This window comes from Pieris rapae, chromosome 21, assembly GCF_905147795.1.
Source record: "Pieris rapae chromosome 21, ilPieRapa1.1, whole genome shotgun sequence".
NCBI classification, from domain to species: Eukaryota; Metazoa; Arthropoda; class Insecta; order Lepidoptera; family Pieridae; genus Pieris; species Pieris rapae.
The window spans coordinates 2,070,868-2,087,769 of NC_059529.1; the positions used below are offsets into that span (position 1 = coordinate 2,070,868).

At 32.9% G+C, this 16,902-nt stretch overlaps 1 protein-coding gene across 1 annotated transcript in view; it reads right to left on the reverse strand.

Annotated features, from left to right (window-relative positions):
• Window positions 1-3,666: 3,666 nt before the first annotated feature.
• The window catches only part of LOC110995464 (beta-1,4-N-acetylgalactosaminyltransferase bre-4), a 93,199-nt gene continuing 79,963 nt past the window's right edge, over window positions 3,667-16,902 (reverse strand). Inside the window, exons 3-10 of the mRNA XM_022262638.2 lie at window positions 14,944-15,145; window positions 14,223-14,464; window positions 13,363-13,498; window positions 9,937-10,034; window positions 9,190-9,379; window positions 8,399-8,521; window positions 7,566-7,661; window positions 3,667-6,898 (exon numbers count right to left, since the gene is read on the reverse strand). Coding sequence (XP_022118330.2) covers window positions 6,766-6,898; window positions 7,566-7,661; window positions 8,399-8,521; window positions 9,190-9,379; window positions 9,937-10,034; window positions 13,363-13,498; window positions 14,223-14,464; window positions 14,944-15,113 — 1,188 coding nt within the window. The 5' untranslated portion in view covers window positions 15,114-15,145 and the 3' untranslated portion in view covers window positions 3,667-6,765. The remainder of the gene's footprint in view (window positions 6,899-7,565; window positions 7,662-8,398; window positions 8,522-9,189; window positions 9,380-9,936; window positions 10,035-13,362; window positions 13,499-14,222; window positions 14,465-14,943; window positions 15,146-16,902) is intronic.

A 16,902-nucleotide genomic window follows, 5' to 3' on the forward strand; every position in this document is an offset into this window, starting at 1 on the left:
CCCCGAGCTGGTACTTTCCTCGCTCGTTGAATAAGTGACGCAATAAGGCAAGAAGAAAAAAAGCATTAAAGGGAACTGCCACAGGGACCAAACTTTATAAATTTGTTTTGATTTTTACAAACTGTTTTATTCTAACATACAATATTGTAAATAACACAAAAGACAGGTTATTTATATCTATTTGTTTGTTTTGTGAATTTGTTCTTTAGTAGAACTATCTTGGAATAGTTGGAATTCAAATACAAATTCAAATCATTTATTCATATAGGTATCATAATGTACACTTATGAACGTCAAAAATACATTGAATGCTTCTAATTTTACACTTACTGCCCGTTCTCAAATCAAGAGCGTAGGATGGAAGAAAAGGACTGGCGAACTCTCCGCCACTCTTTTTAATCGCCAAGTTGTTTTCTTTTACACAACGTTTGAGCTGCAAGCATTACACCATGTTCTATACAACCCATTATACTCTTTGGGAAAGATTGAAGGTGGAAGGAGTTACACTCCTTCGCTGGCACAAGAAATGATGATACAAATCAATACAAAATGTTGGCAACAAAAGGGTAAAACTCGCGAGCTTCCAGACAAGTCTAGTTTGAAGAACGGAATAAAGTTATGTAGGTACTTCCAAGTTGTATTCACCGGAACTCAATCTGAAGGCTGAACTGAAAGGCATAATAACGGTGATGGTCTAACGCCTAAACCAATTCTATGAAATGTATCACGTAGACAAAAAATTTAGAGATGAATTAAATTGATGGATGGATTAAAACGTTCTTGTTTTAAAATATCAAAATTATTATCGCTTTTGTGTACTATGATAGAGTGAACCGAACCAGTGTTCCTATATGAATTGAATTTATTCCAGCAAACTTGGTATAGTACTGAAAGATATATTATGGTTCAATTTATAGTGCGTACACGTCCTATGAGACAAGTATTGAGCTATTTGTTACGAAGTACTGTTTCAGTTGATTTACAGTAACTTAATTTGTTGAGATCTCTATCCTATCTCAATCCATTTTTGACTATCTAAGATAGACATCTTGATTCAAACATTAATAAACGTGTACCAATAACCAATCAACGGATTGTAATAGCCATCTGTCGATACGAGCCATGGTAGGTCGAATCGGTGTATGTGGATAGATCTTTTTTGTTTTATTGATATAAAAGCTAATTTTAACTTACACCAGTTTTAATATAATTAAAAAGCTTTTGGATATGTTTTAAACATAAACATGTATATTTTAATATTATTTATACGGTTTTATTCTGTTTATATTGATTATCAAATATGAGTGTTAAGAGCGAAGACATTGCATTATATCCGTGTCGCCAAAAATGTCTTCTTAGGGTTTGGTTTTCGGGATGCAGATAGATCGATCGACTATCACGTTCTGATCTCAGATTGATTAAAATTAGAATTTAATCAATCTGAGATCAGAACGTGACAGTCGACAGATTTTAGATTAATTATTAGGTTCGGGTGTTAGAGTATACTCGTAGATTAAACGACTGAATCGTCGTCTAAAATTAGTTTTAGCTCATTTCTCAATAGCCTCTATTTAAGACACTTGCCAGCCGAGATCTAGAGGTGACAGGTCAGATTTTAATTATATTTAGTACTTCCGCCGTTCCACAACTGAGCGTTTTTCAAGGCAGTTTTTGCCGCACACCACCGCTATGTGGAACCAGCTGCCCACTGAAGTATTTCCAAACCAATTCCTAGAGCGTACCAATTCATAAGAGGAGGCAACGCACTCGCGAGCGCTCGCATTGAGTGTCCATGGGCGGTATCACTTAAAATCATGTGAGCCTCTTCCCGTTTGCCCCGTGTTTTATTAAAAAATAACGTCAATTTAATATTTAGTTTTACGATATGTTAGTATTGTTACGCGTATAAATATTATTCACGGGTGATTTAATATAAGCGATATACGTGTCGCATTTCGGCTCAGTCGTTTTGTGTTACGAATGGAATACATTTATCAGTCCACCTATGTAAATTTTATCTATTTTTATAATCTATATTCCATTTTAAATGATGTATTTATGGCTTTAAATCTACACTGTTTTTTGTATAATTTTTGTTAAAGCCAATCTGGTACCAAACCACGTACTTTCGAACTAGCCTGACTCTAGGCTGTCCGCTACTTACACAGCCCATTCCTGGTTCCTTATCCATATTGTAAAGCCAAAACTCAATTTTAACTAAACATGAAGTGCTTTATTAGTTTTTACAAGTCTTAAAGTTTATGATTTTATTGTTTTGTTTATATGTTATTAATTTTCTTGTAGTCTGCCTTCTGTAATGTTATGTTATGTAACAGGAGGTAGATGGGCAAGAGGCTCACCTGGTGTAAAGTGATACCACCACCCATGGACACTCGCACTGCCAGAAGGCCTACAAGCGCGCTGCCAGACTTTTTAGAATTGGTACGCTCTTTTTTGATGTACCCTAAGTCAAATTGGTTAGGAAATACTTCAGTGGACAACTGGTTCCACATAGAGGTGGCGCGTGGCAGAAATTGGCACAAGAAACGCTCCGTTGTAGAACGAAGGACGTCAATGTGATACGGATAGTATTTTGTACTCTACGATGATGAAAACTCAGCTGCAGGTAAGGTCCATGTCTTGTAATATTTAGTATAAAGTTAAGTAAAATAATAAAAATGAGGAAAACAATTATTATATTATTTGAATGGTATTAAAGTATTATTTTTATCTATTTAGGATGCTTGCCCAAATGATGTCATTCAAAGATAGCAGAGTTTAAACTACACTTAATTTTTCACATGGGTTTTATTATGTTGAGCAACAACTGCTGTAATGAAGCTTCATTAATCTTGTCACTGGAGACTATCCGTAGATCAATACATTGTGTGGCGAAAAAGGAACGTTAAGAATGAGAATCGAAGATAGTAGACAAGATCTAAAACATTTAATATTGTTCAGTGTGACTTTGAGGTCATGCATTCAAAGTACACAAGTATACAGAAATTGACTTTTCTTCTTTAATGCGCTGATACGGAAAACATCGTAAGGACACACAAACGTCAGGTACAGAAAATTGATAACCCAACAGTTACACAAACTTCAGGCCCATGCGGGAGACTCGTAAGAGCGTTGCCGGCTTTTTAAAAATAATTTTGCTTTCTTAAAGAGTCTTCAAATTAGATCAGAAATACTTCAGTGGGCAACTGGTTACTAAAACTGGTGGTGCGCGACAAAAACAGACTTAAAAATGTTCAGTAACTCTTCATCGACAATGATAAACGGTCTTCGTTGAATACGGTCAAATGTAAGGAGCTGATACTGACGAGATACCGGCCAGAGGTGAGAACAGTCGCTAATTCGCAATTCGTAGAACCTAATATAAAATCTCCGTGCAGGAAGTATCAAGCGCAAGGATTTCACTAAATTTGTATATAAAGATCTTTTTATTATATTATAATTAGTTTTTTGTTATATGTTTTGTGAAATTTGCTTAATGTGACTCGTTGAAAATGTCTATTTCTACCTATCATTTATTTTCTTCAGTCAACTATTCCAATTTTAGGAAGGCTAGGGGGGGGGGGGGGGGAGTTTGGTGCAAAAGACGTTGGGAAACAATAGATATATATATATACTATTGTTACATATAGAAATAAAACAATAAACTTCAAACAAATAATATATTTAAGAATACAGAAATGCACGTAAATAAGTAGATTCGAGTTCTATTTAGATCTTGTTCGATTGCGATTAATAATTCTTAGAGAAAATGCTATATCTACAATTCGTTACACACAGGCATCAAATTCGCTAACTTTGGGTAAAATTTAGAGTCGAGACTATATGTGATAGAAAAAAGAAAAGTTTTTAAATCTTACTCGAAAAGTTTAGTATTTTTTTTTATAGAACAGGGGCAGACGGGCAGGAGGCTCACCTGATGTTAAGTGATACCACCGCCCATGGTCACTCTCAATGCCAATGATGGAAACGAAACGAAAACTAAACGAGTTGGGAGGTTTGTACCAGGGTGTAAAGGAGAATGTTTGTGTTTCATATATTTAATTTAATTCATAATATTTATATTTAATTCATAGACGAAAAATTGTAGATGTAGCATTATTTATACAAAAAAAAATCTTATACATTACATTTACGATAATTGACTTTTAACTGTCAACGAAAAATAATACTATACTAAATCTCACATATCACAACTGGGTTATAAAATAAGATGTTACAGATTAATTGTTATAGAGATTCAGAATCGAGACAGTATAACATTCAGAAACAAGAATGCGCGCGTTTCTGAATCTGACACTTAGCGTATGACATATGTCAAATTTGACATACGGGAGTCAGATTTCGCTCTCAGTCTCGACTTGATACTCTTACTTATCTTAAAGTAGTAAAGCTATTTACAAATAAGTACGCTTTTAAAAATCCTTACATTTTTTATAGTTCACAAGTAAAAATAAGATATTATAGTAGATTAGATCCAGTATGGCTACTCTGTAAAACAAATATAAAATTCCAAAGAGTAATAAGAAAATAATACCAATAATTAAGCTGAACAAAAATCGTTTGTTCTCTTAACATCAGTTGCAATGCGGCATACTAAATCATGTGGATATATTTATTTTTGGAATTGTAATTGAAGTTTTACAGTGCGCAAGCATAAAAAAAATCATTTCTCTAAAAAAACACAGATAATCATTAAAATATTACACAGGTTTTGGGCAAAATAGTAGCAAAAATAGTTTATATGAATAAAATGTTAGGCCAAATGTATGTATATATTAAACCCAAAATTTATTACAGAACCAATAAAAAGCTAAAATAACAAGCTATTTCATAATTTTATTTTTATAATTATCAACGAGAAATAAATAGAATGTGTTATTGTCCACACCTCGAAATAAACCATAAAAAAATAAAACAAGCTAATAAAAATTATACAGATTATATTTCCTTACATAAAGATTCTAGTCTAGCTAAGTAGGACACCCGTTTATCAACGCACTACGGGAGTCTTAATTAAGCATCGACACTAAAACACCTAAGTTACAACAACTATATCTATATAAGTGTAATCTTCGATATTAATTTCATGGATTTGATGTAAGTACATTTATAGTTAAGGACGGCGAGTCGAATCCGAAAAAAAATTACTATAAACGAAACGCGAGATTCGAATAATACTTACGAAAACTTTTCTGTCTAAAATAGTAACATTTGTTTTGTTTGTCCACTAATTTAAATATTTTATTGAGATTCCTTATATATCAATGGTAACTATGATTTTCTCACTAAAAATAATTTAACTTGACCTGGAGAGTAGCTTATATACTGTAGATGGCATATAATTGTGGCACCAGCACACCGCAACGCTAACTTACCCGACACGAAGCTTCACCCAACGAAAGAAAAAACGTCTATTTCAGAAGCCGTTTCATCTTAATCTATTTTCACTATCGATTCTAAACTTTATTCACTCTTTAGCAAGATCTGAACTTTTACTATGCTGAAAAAGAGAATATTCTTGTTAGTTGACTAGTTGCCTACAAACAATGCTAGAGTGGGGACTAGAGCATTTTCTTTCCCTTTTTATTGTGTTATAAAGTTTTTTTTCTCTCTTATTTTTCTAGACAAGTTTAAATTTGTAAACGAAAGAAATTTGTTGTATATCATCAATTTACAATAAATTTGCAATATTGCTCTTAAAAAACCATACAAAAAACTTTATAGGATAGGCACTTGCCTAGATTCTACTTAGATTAGCCTTCTGTGCCTGACTCACGTCGTTGACCTTTGCTTTTAAGCATGCTGGTTTCCTGATAATTTGCCTCACCGGGCAATGTTAAAAGCGCACCTAGAAAGTTAGCCGAGGCTGGGTCCGATGTCCGATGTCCAAGGTGTGGTAGATTGAGTAATATTACTATCACCAGTATTAAGAGTACTCCCAGACGTTTAATCTCCTGTATCTTGAACCCGACTTAAACCAAAAATATCGAAGATACACAGTGTAGGCCCTTTAACACATTTAAGTATAAAATGGATGTAACATGATATCTATTCTATTGATATTGACAAGTCCATCGTTTTCACATATCATTCGAATATATACGCCCACAGGATACAATTCATCTTTTCCATATGTAGTTAAGAATTCTATCTAAGCATTTACAATGCAAAAACATATTTGGACATTTTAGAAAAACAAATGAGAATCACAAATAATTTCATTAAATCTAGTAGCTATCTTGAGTACATTTTTACATTTAAATCACATTAATAGTATCTGACACTTAAATTGGCGAACTCGTGCGCATAAATCCACCCCTATTGGGGTACTAGGCACTGTTTGCATCTGTCAATTTACGTGTCCTACACCCCTAAACTGTTTTCCGCCAATACTATGAACAGTTCGTTGTATAAATGTGTTTACACAAGGACATTTGAAACTAAACAACAAATTTACAATATCAATTTGCTATACCTTTAAACAGTTCCCTTCGCAATATTGACAACATCTCTCTACTGACAATTTTGTAAACACATCTAATCGACTGTGACATCTTTATCATTGACATGTTAAAAAAGCGAGACAAAACATTCTTCAACTGAGGCGGCGAAATCTTGGCGTGGAGAACTAAATGTACGGTTGCTGTTGTTATGGACTACTTCGTATATTCCCGCGTGTTTAGGAGATATCGTTGATAGGTGTTATCGTGAATCGCCAAACAGTAGCTTGGCGAAATATGTTCGTCAGCTACGTTCGTCTACATTGGCTAAAACGTGTGTATATAGATGATGTTGTACTATCTGCACTACATCATATTCTAAAGTTGATAAGCCGTCTTTCTGGAATGTTTTGCTGGTCTGCGATAACAGTTGGTACCTGTAAAAAATATTGTCTCTGGAATCAATCAAGTAATAGTTTCATGCGACAGAAAAGCATATCCGATGTTGTGTGCTTGAATAAAATTTCTATAAATATCCTTGCTCACGGAAATATCTTTAAGAACATACACATATGTAATAGATTTTTTATTACATGCGTATTTACTTTATCTTATTTATGGAAAATCAAGACTAACCTAACTAACCTAATTTACTTATTTCACAAAATAAACTGTACAATAACACTACTTTATAATAAACATTAAATAAATGATGATTAAATAAAACTGAACATTCTTCGGAAAACTGAAGATTAGCATCATTTTCCCGAATTGAAGATTTGAATATTCACCAACAAAAATTATATATAGTGTTCGAATACGCTAAAAGACATTCTATTAGTTTCTTTCAATATTAACTTATAGTAGCCGGAGTTTCGTTCTTAACTTCCTTCAAATACGATCCCTCATTATAACGGTGTGCGTTTACACGTAGAGCCGTCGATCAGATTAGTAAAAAAATCGACCAACAAATCATTTAGTGACAAAACAAAATAACGCAGCGCTGTCATTAGTTTAATAGATTCCTAGTCATATCATGTTACTAACATATTTAAACTTCGAATGCGGTCAATAAGAACACTGTAGTAGTAATATTATTTTTACCTCTTAGGATTTGGCGCAGATTTCTTATGATCCAGCATCGCATAACGAGCTATTGACATCTTGTACCTCGCTATGTGGTAGTTCATCTTCTTTATTCTGAGAATAGTAAAATTCTTTATTTGAATGACACTTAGAAGTCTAAAATAGCGAATGAATGTTTTGTCTCTATCCCTCTTCTGGTTTATAAAAGGACAGAAACATTCAACATCTAGCAAATTCATTTTAAACATTACAGAAAAGGCCTATTTTTATAAAATTTCAGACCAGTCTTTATTAAATAAAGAAGTTTTACGAAACTAACCAAATACAATGTTTCAAAGTTTTAATTAGAAGCGTCATAGTGACTGAAGAAATTTCTTAATATCCCAACTCACAAAGTCACCTTAAAAGATAGAACGTGGGCATAAAGAAATAATTACTTCAAAATGCTGTTCACTGTAAAATAGACCTTAATATATTTGGATAAGGTCGTTGAATCAAAATTTTTCTGATATTAATACTAGACAGACTAGTTTGTAACAACAAACGTAATATTTCTAAGTCAAATAAAATCGATATAATTCTATTTTTAAATCGAACCACACCTACACATAAGTTTAAACACTGTATTGAATACTCATATTTCTTTTCACAGCGTAAACTACTATTTACTTAAAAGCGACATAAGAGTACCTTAGTATAATATACTTTAATTAATAATATAAACAAATATGAAAAAATATTGTTCATAAAGCGAAGTTTTCTAACAAATTCTCGGTTTGGAATTCCTATTACTAAATTTATAATGTTCTTAAAGGTCTTTACAAAAATTAATGTTCTTAAAATAGATTTACCTGTAGAACATGTCGTCATCTTCGCCACCCCACCCCCAGTATTTATTTGAGAAGCCGTTAACCTTGGTAAACTGTTCCAAGGTCATTGCTGACACACCGCCGAAAATATCTTCATATGGCAACCTAGACACATTATTCGGTTTATAGGTAGAGTCTATGCGAAAAGAACCAGCAATTTATTCACAACAATTATATACTTAGTATTGTCTTTTATTAACATAACTTTTACACATTTAAAGAAAAACACTTTTTAACGGATTATAGTTATGTATTATTGTATTTAAAGTCGATACCAACTCCGGGGAAATAAATACAGATAACACAACATTTTCTGCAGCTGTAATACTTTTTGACATTTAACACCTTTGTCTTCAGTCACCGTGACCACGCACGCTGTAAAGCACGCGAAACGTCGGTTTAAATTTAAAATTATGTACAAATAATTATAAGTTTAAATACAATAATACATAACTATAATCCGTTAAAAAGTGTTTTTCTTTAAATTATATACTTTTTATATTAAGTATCAAGATTACTATTGAACTATAATCTATCACTGTTTTTCACATTAGAAGGTTAATTCGACCACAGATTGCAAGACAGCTCTCTTGCCGCACAGACTATATGAATCTAAAATTATTTATATCATTTAGTACAAATACCCACATTATCATACTAACAACCCTGGCAGCATAAAGCATACGAAAACAGTACTGTTATTAAAAAATAAAATACGTTTGTCATGGAACATCAGATAGGCAGGTACTATTGGTGAAATCAGTCATACTTACTTAAAGTGTAGTTTATCTATAGATGCTGACATGTGTCTCGGCTGCTTAGGACATGAGTATAGATTTCTTGAGTCTAGAGGTAACAAATCGATATCGTGAAAGATGAAACATTGCCAGCCTCCAGCCTTCTGCTTTTGACTCTCGGCGAAGCCCACATTCATCAGTTTTGCTCGATTGAAGTCACTTGAACCTGTTAAATTATCTAGAAATTAATATAAAGGAGATCGATAGTTGAGGTTAAATTTCCAATCTTCTTTTTTTCTATACAAGATCAAAACAGTTATAGCAAAAAATTTACATGTATTCTGAGTGCAAGTCTTAAGTTTTCTATAGCAATTTTACTACAGGAAGTAGTCCGTAATGAATTCTATAAAAGATGTCAATATTTACGGTTCAACCTTTCGAGAGTCAAAACTCGTGTTTTCAATGCACAAGATTTCCGCATTACCTTTTTGTTATTTGTTAAGTAAATTAGATTTCATTCATAGTTTTATTAAAGTTTTTCTTCTTTTGGCGCGGTTAAAATATTGATAGAGATAGATGATAGAGTGAACACACCTACATCTGACATCATAAAGTTAGGTCTAGTGCACTTGCACGAAGCAGTAAATAAAATTAATTAATTTTATCTTGTTTTTTTGTTGTGTTAATAGTGAGTGCGAAGAGATTAACTATACTATGTATATAAATGTTTCTGTGACATTTTTTTAAAGTTTATATATTATACAATATTATTTTGTTACTTACCTTCTTGTTCGACGATAAAAATTCCATACTCAATTTGTTGTTTCATTAAAAAAGGATGCATGTGGTTCAGGAAAATCGCCAAATGTTGTTGGCGATCCCTATAACAAAAAAAAGAACATATAGAGTATGCATGAAATGCACGGGCATTGGCAATATAAAATGATTATTGGTTCTATAAATAAACTCCATTCATATATTTTAATGAATATATGAATCACTTAACATTAGGTGAACCTCCTGCCCCTTTGCCCCCTGTTCTATAAAAAAAAACAAATAAAAGTTGTATGGGTTCTACGAACTGCAACTGAAAGTTGCAGTTCGTAAGAAAGAAAGAAAGAACTTGAGTTTTAATCTGCAGTACGTACTTAACTGCAATGCTGTGGTAAGTATCATAAAGTACAGTAAGTACTAGCATTCGTAATTCTATTATGTACATACATGACACAAAAAGAGTGGCGGAAAGTTTCTTGCCAGTTCTTCTTGCTCTACGCCCTTGACTTGCGAACTGGTAGTAAATGTAAATTTACAATGAATTTAATTTATTTGACGTTCATAAGTGTACTTGTTTACCTATATGAATAAAGATATTTTGATTTTAATTACATACAGTAATGGAACATGATATAACATCTTCAATCCGTTTCCACTACGCACGCATTTTCTACCCACACATAAGACGTTAACCTATAGATGATGTAAGGAAAAGACTCCTTAAGACTAGTTATTGTAAATTAAAAAAAATTCAATACAACGCTTTCTTAAAGAAAATTCATTAATTCAAATTTAATTCAAAAATAATTTATTCATGTAGGTAACATAATGTACACTTATGTTACCTACACAGTTTAACACAAAATTGTCTGTTATAAAAACAACACGAAAAAAAGAAACGTGTGGCAGTATGCGTTCCGTCCTGCTCTAATGCATATTGGGCGCACCTTTATTATGTCATTGGGTGTTAGGTTATTTTCGTTACGGAATTTCTTGATTCGGTCGCCGCGCTCAATGCCTGCGATAAAATCTATGCAATAGCTTAATAGTTTTTAAATACTCAAATAGAAAATACTTTCCAGGGCTCCAAACAATTCTTCCCAGAACACATAATTTCAGTATAAAACCAATTCCATTGAGTTTTTGCATAACCAACCCACCCACAGATTAAATTGCCCGCGATGATGATTATGGAGACTGCTGAAAATGCACTTTAAGCTGTCTTACTAATTTACAGGACAATCAGCAACTGTTATAATACACCGATACATTTACTACCGTAACTTGCTGTATCATGCGAGACAATCTTATAAGATTTATGGTGACGTAAATCTAATCCACACGACAATGGCCCGAATTAAAAGATCCAGCGAGGAATGTAATCTGTGTTATATTATGTTAACGGCTTTAGAGTAAGAGGCTGCAATTTCCTCGTACTAGACTATCTAAAGTTAGTTATTCATTGGGAAAAGGGATACTCTTCTTTAATAAAATCCCAGAGGCTCTTTTATCTCTGCCTTTTAATACATTTAATAAATGTATTAAAGAAAAGCTGTGTAAAAAGGCTTACTATAAAGTTAGCGATTATCTAGTTGATAAAAGGGTCTGAGACTAGTGCTGGGCAGACTTCTTCCAATTAATTTGTTTATTTGTTTTAAAATATATGTAGTTTGATGATTTGCTTTTTAGTTTTTTATATTTATTAGTACCGAGAGTTTTTTTACGCCGCCTTTTTCTCTCGGCCTACACCCGCTGTCTTCTTTGCCGATGAGTAGAGATGCCTACAGGTTCAAATTTAATGACGTGGAATAAGTGATACCTTGATAACCTTAATATTATTATGTTCCAAAATAAACGTATTTTATTCATTTTTATTTTTAACATGTTAGACTTTTTAGAGATTAAGGATTTGAGGGTCTGTAAATAATCATTGATTGGTGTGGCGTTTAATCTTTAAATACAAGGCAAATGTAGAAAGACCACTTGTAAAAAGCAACTTCGGAGTTATGACGCCTTTTAATGCCATTCTTTGTGAATACAATAAGATGAACGCTACGTATACAGAGCTTGATATGTTCGCTTTTGACTAATTAATTATTTAAAAAATTGTTGTTTTTTTTAACAGAAAGCTCTTTTGGTTTTAAGAAATACCGACATAGATACTCGCAGAAGCCGGCTTTGTTAAGCACTTATCTAATTAATCCGTATTATAGGAGAAAATATTAAGGTAAATATAAAATGGATATGGATTTGCAAAGTTACTGTTTACAGTATTTTTTTCTTAAATATATAATGAAACTTACAGTGTAGAAAGTTATATAATATATCATCATCATTATTCATATATAAAAGTTAAATTTTAGTACTTAGGAATCAGGATCATAAGAAAGCCATGTGGAAGTAGTCAGGTACTTTTCACGCAAAGTTTTGTATAAAAAGTATTCTACCAACGGGAAATGTATAATATACGGTATGTTTCAACGAAATAAATATTTAATCAGAATTATGTGCATTGAAAAACAATATTTATACGGAAATTCGAATATAAACAAGTCAAAAAACCTTTCATCCAGCCACAGAATATTTTAATTAATCTACAAAGACATCATATGAGACGAAATTCTTATTTTCTCAGGATAAAATTCATTTCAACAAATATCCAATTTCCTTTTGGAGCAACAGAAATTGTATTAAAGAATCTTATCCAATTTGATATCTTATTATCTGTGAAACGTGATCATATTGAGCCCGTTACCTATATACAGTTATCTGTATAATTGATTTATTTAAAAAACTGTGGCGTTAAAACTCTTGGCTAAGGTTTTTCTATTTTTTTTTATAGAACGGGGCAAACGGGCAGAAGGCTCACCTGATACCGCCGCCCATGGACACTCTCGATGCTAGAGGGCTCGCGAGTGAGTTGCCGGCCTTTAAAGAATTTGTACGCTCTTTTCTTGAAGGAAAGGAGCGTACAAATTAATTTATTTTAAATTTTCTATTTTGTGGTTATTATTTTTTCCATAGGCAAGTAGGTAACCAGCCTGTTTCTTTAATAAACCATTGAATTATATTTAGAAAAATCGAATTCGTAAATGGATATTTCTTACGGGACAGGAGGCAAACGAGTAGGGTGTCCATGCCTTGGACAGAGATAGGAAGGTTTTCAAATGCGTTGCCGGATTTTATGGTAGTTAAACGAATATATGATGGTGCGCGGCAAGAAGAGTCTTAAAATCGCTAAAATTAAGTTACAGGTAGATTGTCATAATCATAATATTTGGTCCTGGGATTAAAACCCCAGTTCTGCACTAGAACGTGCTCATCACTAATTATAGGTAAAAATATCTTAAATGTTAAAGCTGCTATAGAAAAAAAAATGTTTTTACTTAAGGGCAGCTGAGGCAAACAGAATATTGTATGTCAATTGTCACTCACCTGTATGGCACAATTATGGCCACCTTATGCCTGGCCGTGCAATTGGGTGGGGAGTAGCGTCCTCCTCTATGTACTTGAGGATATTTCTTCTCCACCCAATCCAGCTCAATCTCCGTTTTGTTCACGGAAACAGGTCCTAAAACAAATAATGATCTTATTAGATCTGAGTGCGCTGTTGTGTAAATATAAGTAATAACAACAACAACAACAAAAATCATTTATAACAGGTAACACAATAGTGTACATTGTGTTATCTATATGAACGTCAAAAAGAAGAAATATTCATTAAATGATTCTAATTTTACAATTACTGCCAGTTCTCAAATCAAGGGCGTAGAACGGAAGAGAAGAACTGGCAGTAAACTCTCCGCCAATCTTTTTAATCGTCAATTTTTTTTACATAATGTTTGTAAGGAGCTGCTAATAAACAAATATATGTAACAGATATAACATTTATTTCCAACATACAGTATATACAGTACAGATTACTCTTGGGTCATTATCAGTGCTCAGGTGCTAATTACGAAACAAACGAAAATTAAGAAAAATTTAAATAAATACGTATATTTCATTGTTATATTTAGTTTTAAAATAAGATCAAAATAGATTACTATTTTAAATCATTAGTGTAGGAAATATATATTTTACGTTTAAGCTAATCGATACGCTAAAAAAATGATAGATAGATATATAAAAACTGGGAACCCTAACACAGGTATATTTACTTAAAAGGGTTCCCAAATCTTACACTATGAAAAGAAAGATGTACCAACTTAAAATGAATAAAGACTTTTTTTTTATTAATTTTTTATTATTATATAAAAACGCAATTAAGTTTACAAAGAAATAACATGTCTTACCCAAGTCCGCCGGCATCGCGTCACATAGGGGCATCGCCGGTTCACTGAACTTTACCCCGTCTTCGGTAGTCACAAAATTTTTTATGCCTTCCATTATTTTTGTGAGTAAAATTGGTGTGCTCAGCTCAGTCTCATTTCGTCGAGTCATATTCAGGGTATTGTTCTGGCTTATAGTATTTATAGGAGTATTGTGAGTTGAGTTTTGTAGAGGTAGTTTAGGCCAAGGCTGTTTTTCGCTGGCTCTGAAACAATACGGGTGAAATATTGGCCTGGAATTTATAGAGTGAAAACTAATTTGAATAACTTCATGATTTTTTTCTGTACACGTATTGTGTTGGTCAGAGAGAAAATAACGTAAATGTACATTTATAATTGTAAAATAATTTTTTTATCAATACGGAAGTTTAAATACAGAAATGTCTATTTCGAGTGTGTTGGCCTAGTGTTTTCAGCGTGCGACTCTCATCCCAGAGGTCATAGGTTCGATCCCCGTTGTGCAACAATGATCTTTCATTCTATGTGCGCTTTTAAAATTCGCTCGAACGGCGAAGGAAAACATCGTGAGGAAACCTTGTCTTAGACACAAAAAGTCGACGGCATGTGTCAGGCACAGGAGCCTGATCACCTACTTGCCAATTAGATTGACAAATGTTGTAGAGGTCCGAGTTGGAATGTTTAAAAAGATCAAGGTAATTGGGATTAATTTATCAAAGCTACTTACTTGATCGTAGATTGAGTAGCGTTATACACAGGTGTGTGGAGATAGGTCCTAAGCGGCGAGGCGTCGAGTATGGAGCCAAAGAGGTACTCGACGGCGGCGAGGGTCAGCACCAGGAGAAGTAGCAGGCGCAGAGCGCGCGCCGCCCGGCCTCCGCCACCCGCGCCTCCCATCAACGCATAGGCACCCAACCCGTTCCGGAGGCCTATAATTTATTTATTCATGTAGGTAACAATGTACACTTATGAACGTCAAAAAAAAAAGAAATATTAAATGAATTTAATTTTACATTTACTGCCAGTTCTCAAATCAAGGGCCGTAGAACGGAAGTGAAGAACTAGCAATAAACTCTCCGCCACTCTTTTTAATCGCCAAGTTTTTTTTTTACACAATGCTTGTAAGGAGCTGCAACCACTATACCATGTTCCATATGACATATTGAGTAATAAAGAATAAAAAAATAAATTAAAAACAAAGATTTGTCCTCTATCAGCAGGAGGATATAATAGATAAACCTTCTTACTGACTTCCAAAATTCATATGAGTTTGATCTGTTTTTATGAGTTTAGCGCTCTGAGAACGTGTTAAATAAAAATATTATGCGAAACAAAATGCAATAAAATGATACGTCAAGTACTATGTGGGGTTTAATTGCACAAGCGCCAAATAGTAGAGATTTAAAACTTAAATCTATACTCTACTTGTGACCCCAGAGATGGTTCTTTAGTTTGAGTATTACTCATTGCTTGAGAGAATTTCTTTGAGAGATAAGACACGGAGAACAAACTTTTTAAATTTGTTTTATTTTCCTATTCTTCCATTATTAATTAGTATGTATATTAAGAATATTGTAAATACTATATATATGCGTGTTAATTTTTATCATATTTGTAGGTTTTACAAGCCACTGTTATATATTTCTGTATATTAATCTTTATAGATAAGTCAGGTTGTCAGCAATTTTTGATGGCCGTATGATTATAATTACGCATTTAGAAAAATCTATTGGTATAGCCAGGATTCAAAAGCACGACAAAAAACCACAAAAGTGGTGGTATACATACCGATAAAAATATAACCTTAAAACAAAGAATTCTTTTGCTGAAATTACTATTAGTATACAATCGTGACCACTAAATGGGAAGTAATTAAAAAATGTTTACATTCTCATACGAAAACTCATTTTCCACGCTAATTACAAGAATAATCGTAAATATTGTGCATTAAGAAAATTCTATTATCGTTTCACTTGCGAATTTTCATTAAATTTAGTTAGTGAACAGTGTGGCTTAGTGGTTTCATCGAGAGATTTTTATCCTTGTGGTCGTAGAGTCGATCTCCAAGCTGTACACTGATATTTTTTAATTTATTTCCAAGTGCGCATTGAACATACGTCCGATTTATTGCCAAATTATCATGATAAAAAAAAGAAATCTGAGGCTTAGATCCAACTTTTTTTTAATTCGAACCTACGACCACTGGAATGGGAAGACACTGAAGCCTCTAGGCAACACGGCCCGTACAAAATCAAAATCTCTTGCTTCTCTTACTATTTTTTTTTTATATTTAATTATAAGTAATATTACAGCTTATACAAATTATAAGACAATACAGAAAGTCAAAACAGATTACATAGATTAACAATATATGTATATGAAACAGAAAACAAGCAAGAACATTAATAGACAAAGACATTAAAAAAAAACTAAAGAAAACTGAAATTTAGCATTTGAACCAACAAATAATACTTAGAATTTAAAATTACTACTTAAACAAAATCAGAGTCTTCCCGCGTCTTCGAGTACTTCTTGACATTTTTTTGAGGTGGAAAAAAATCAATACCCTGATAATGGACTGGCAATAAATACCTCTCTTTAGAGATAAATAATGTTACAGAGATAAAACTTTCTCAAATCCCTTTGAGGTACAAAGCTTGATACATCAAAGTATTTGGGTTGCAAT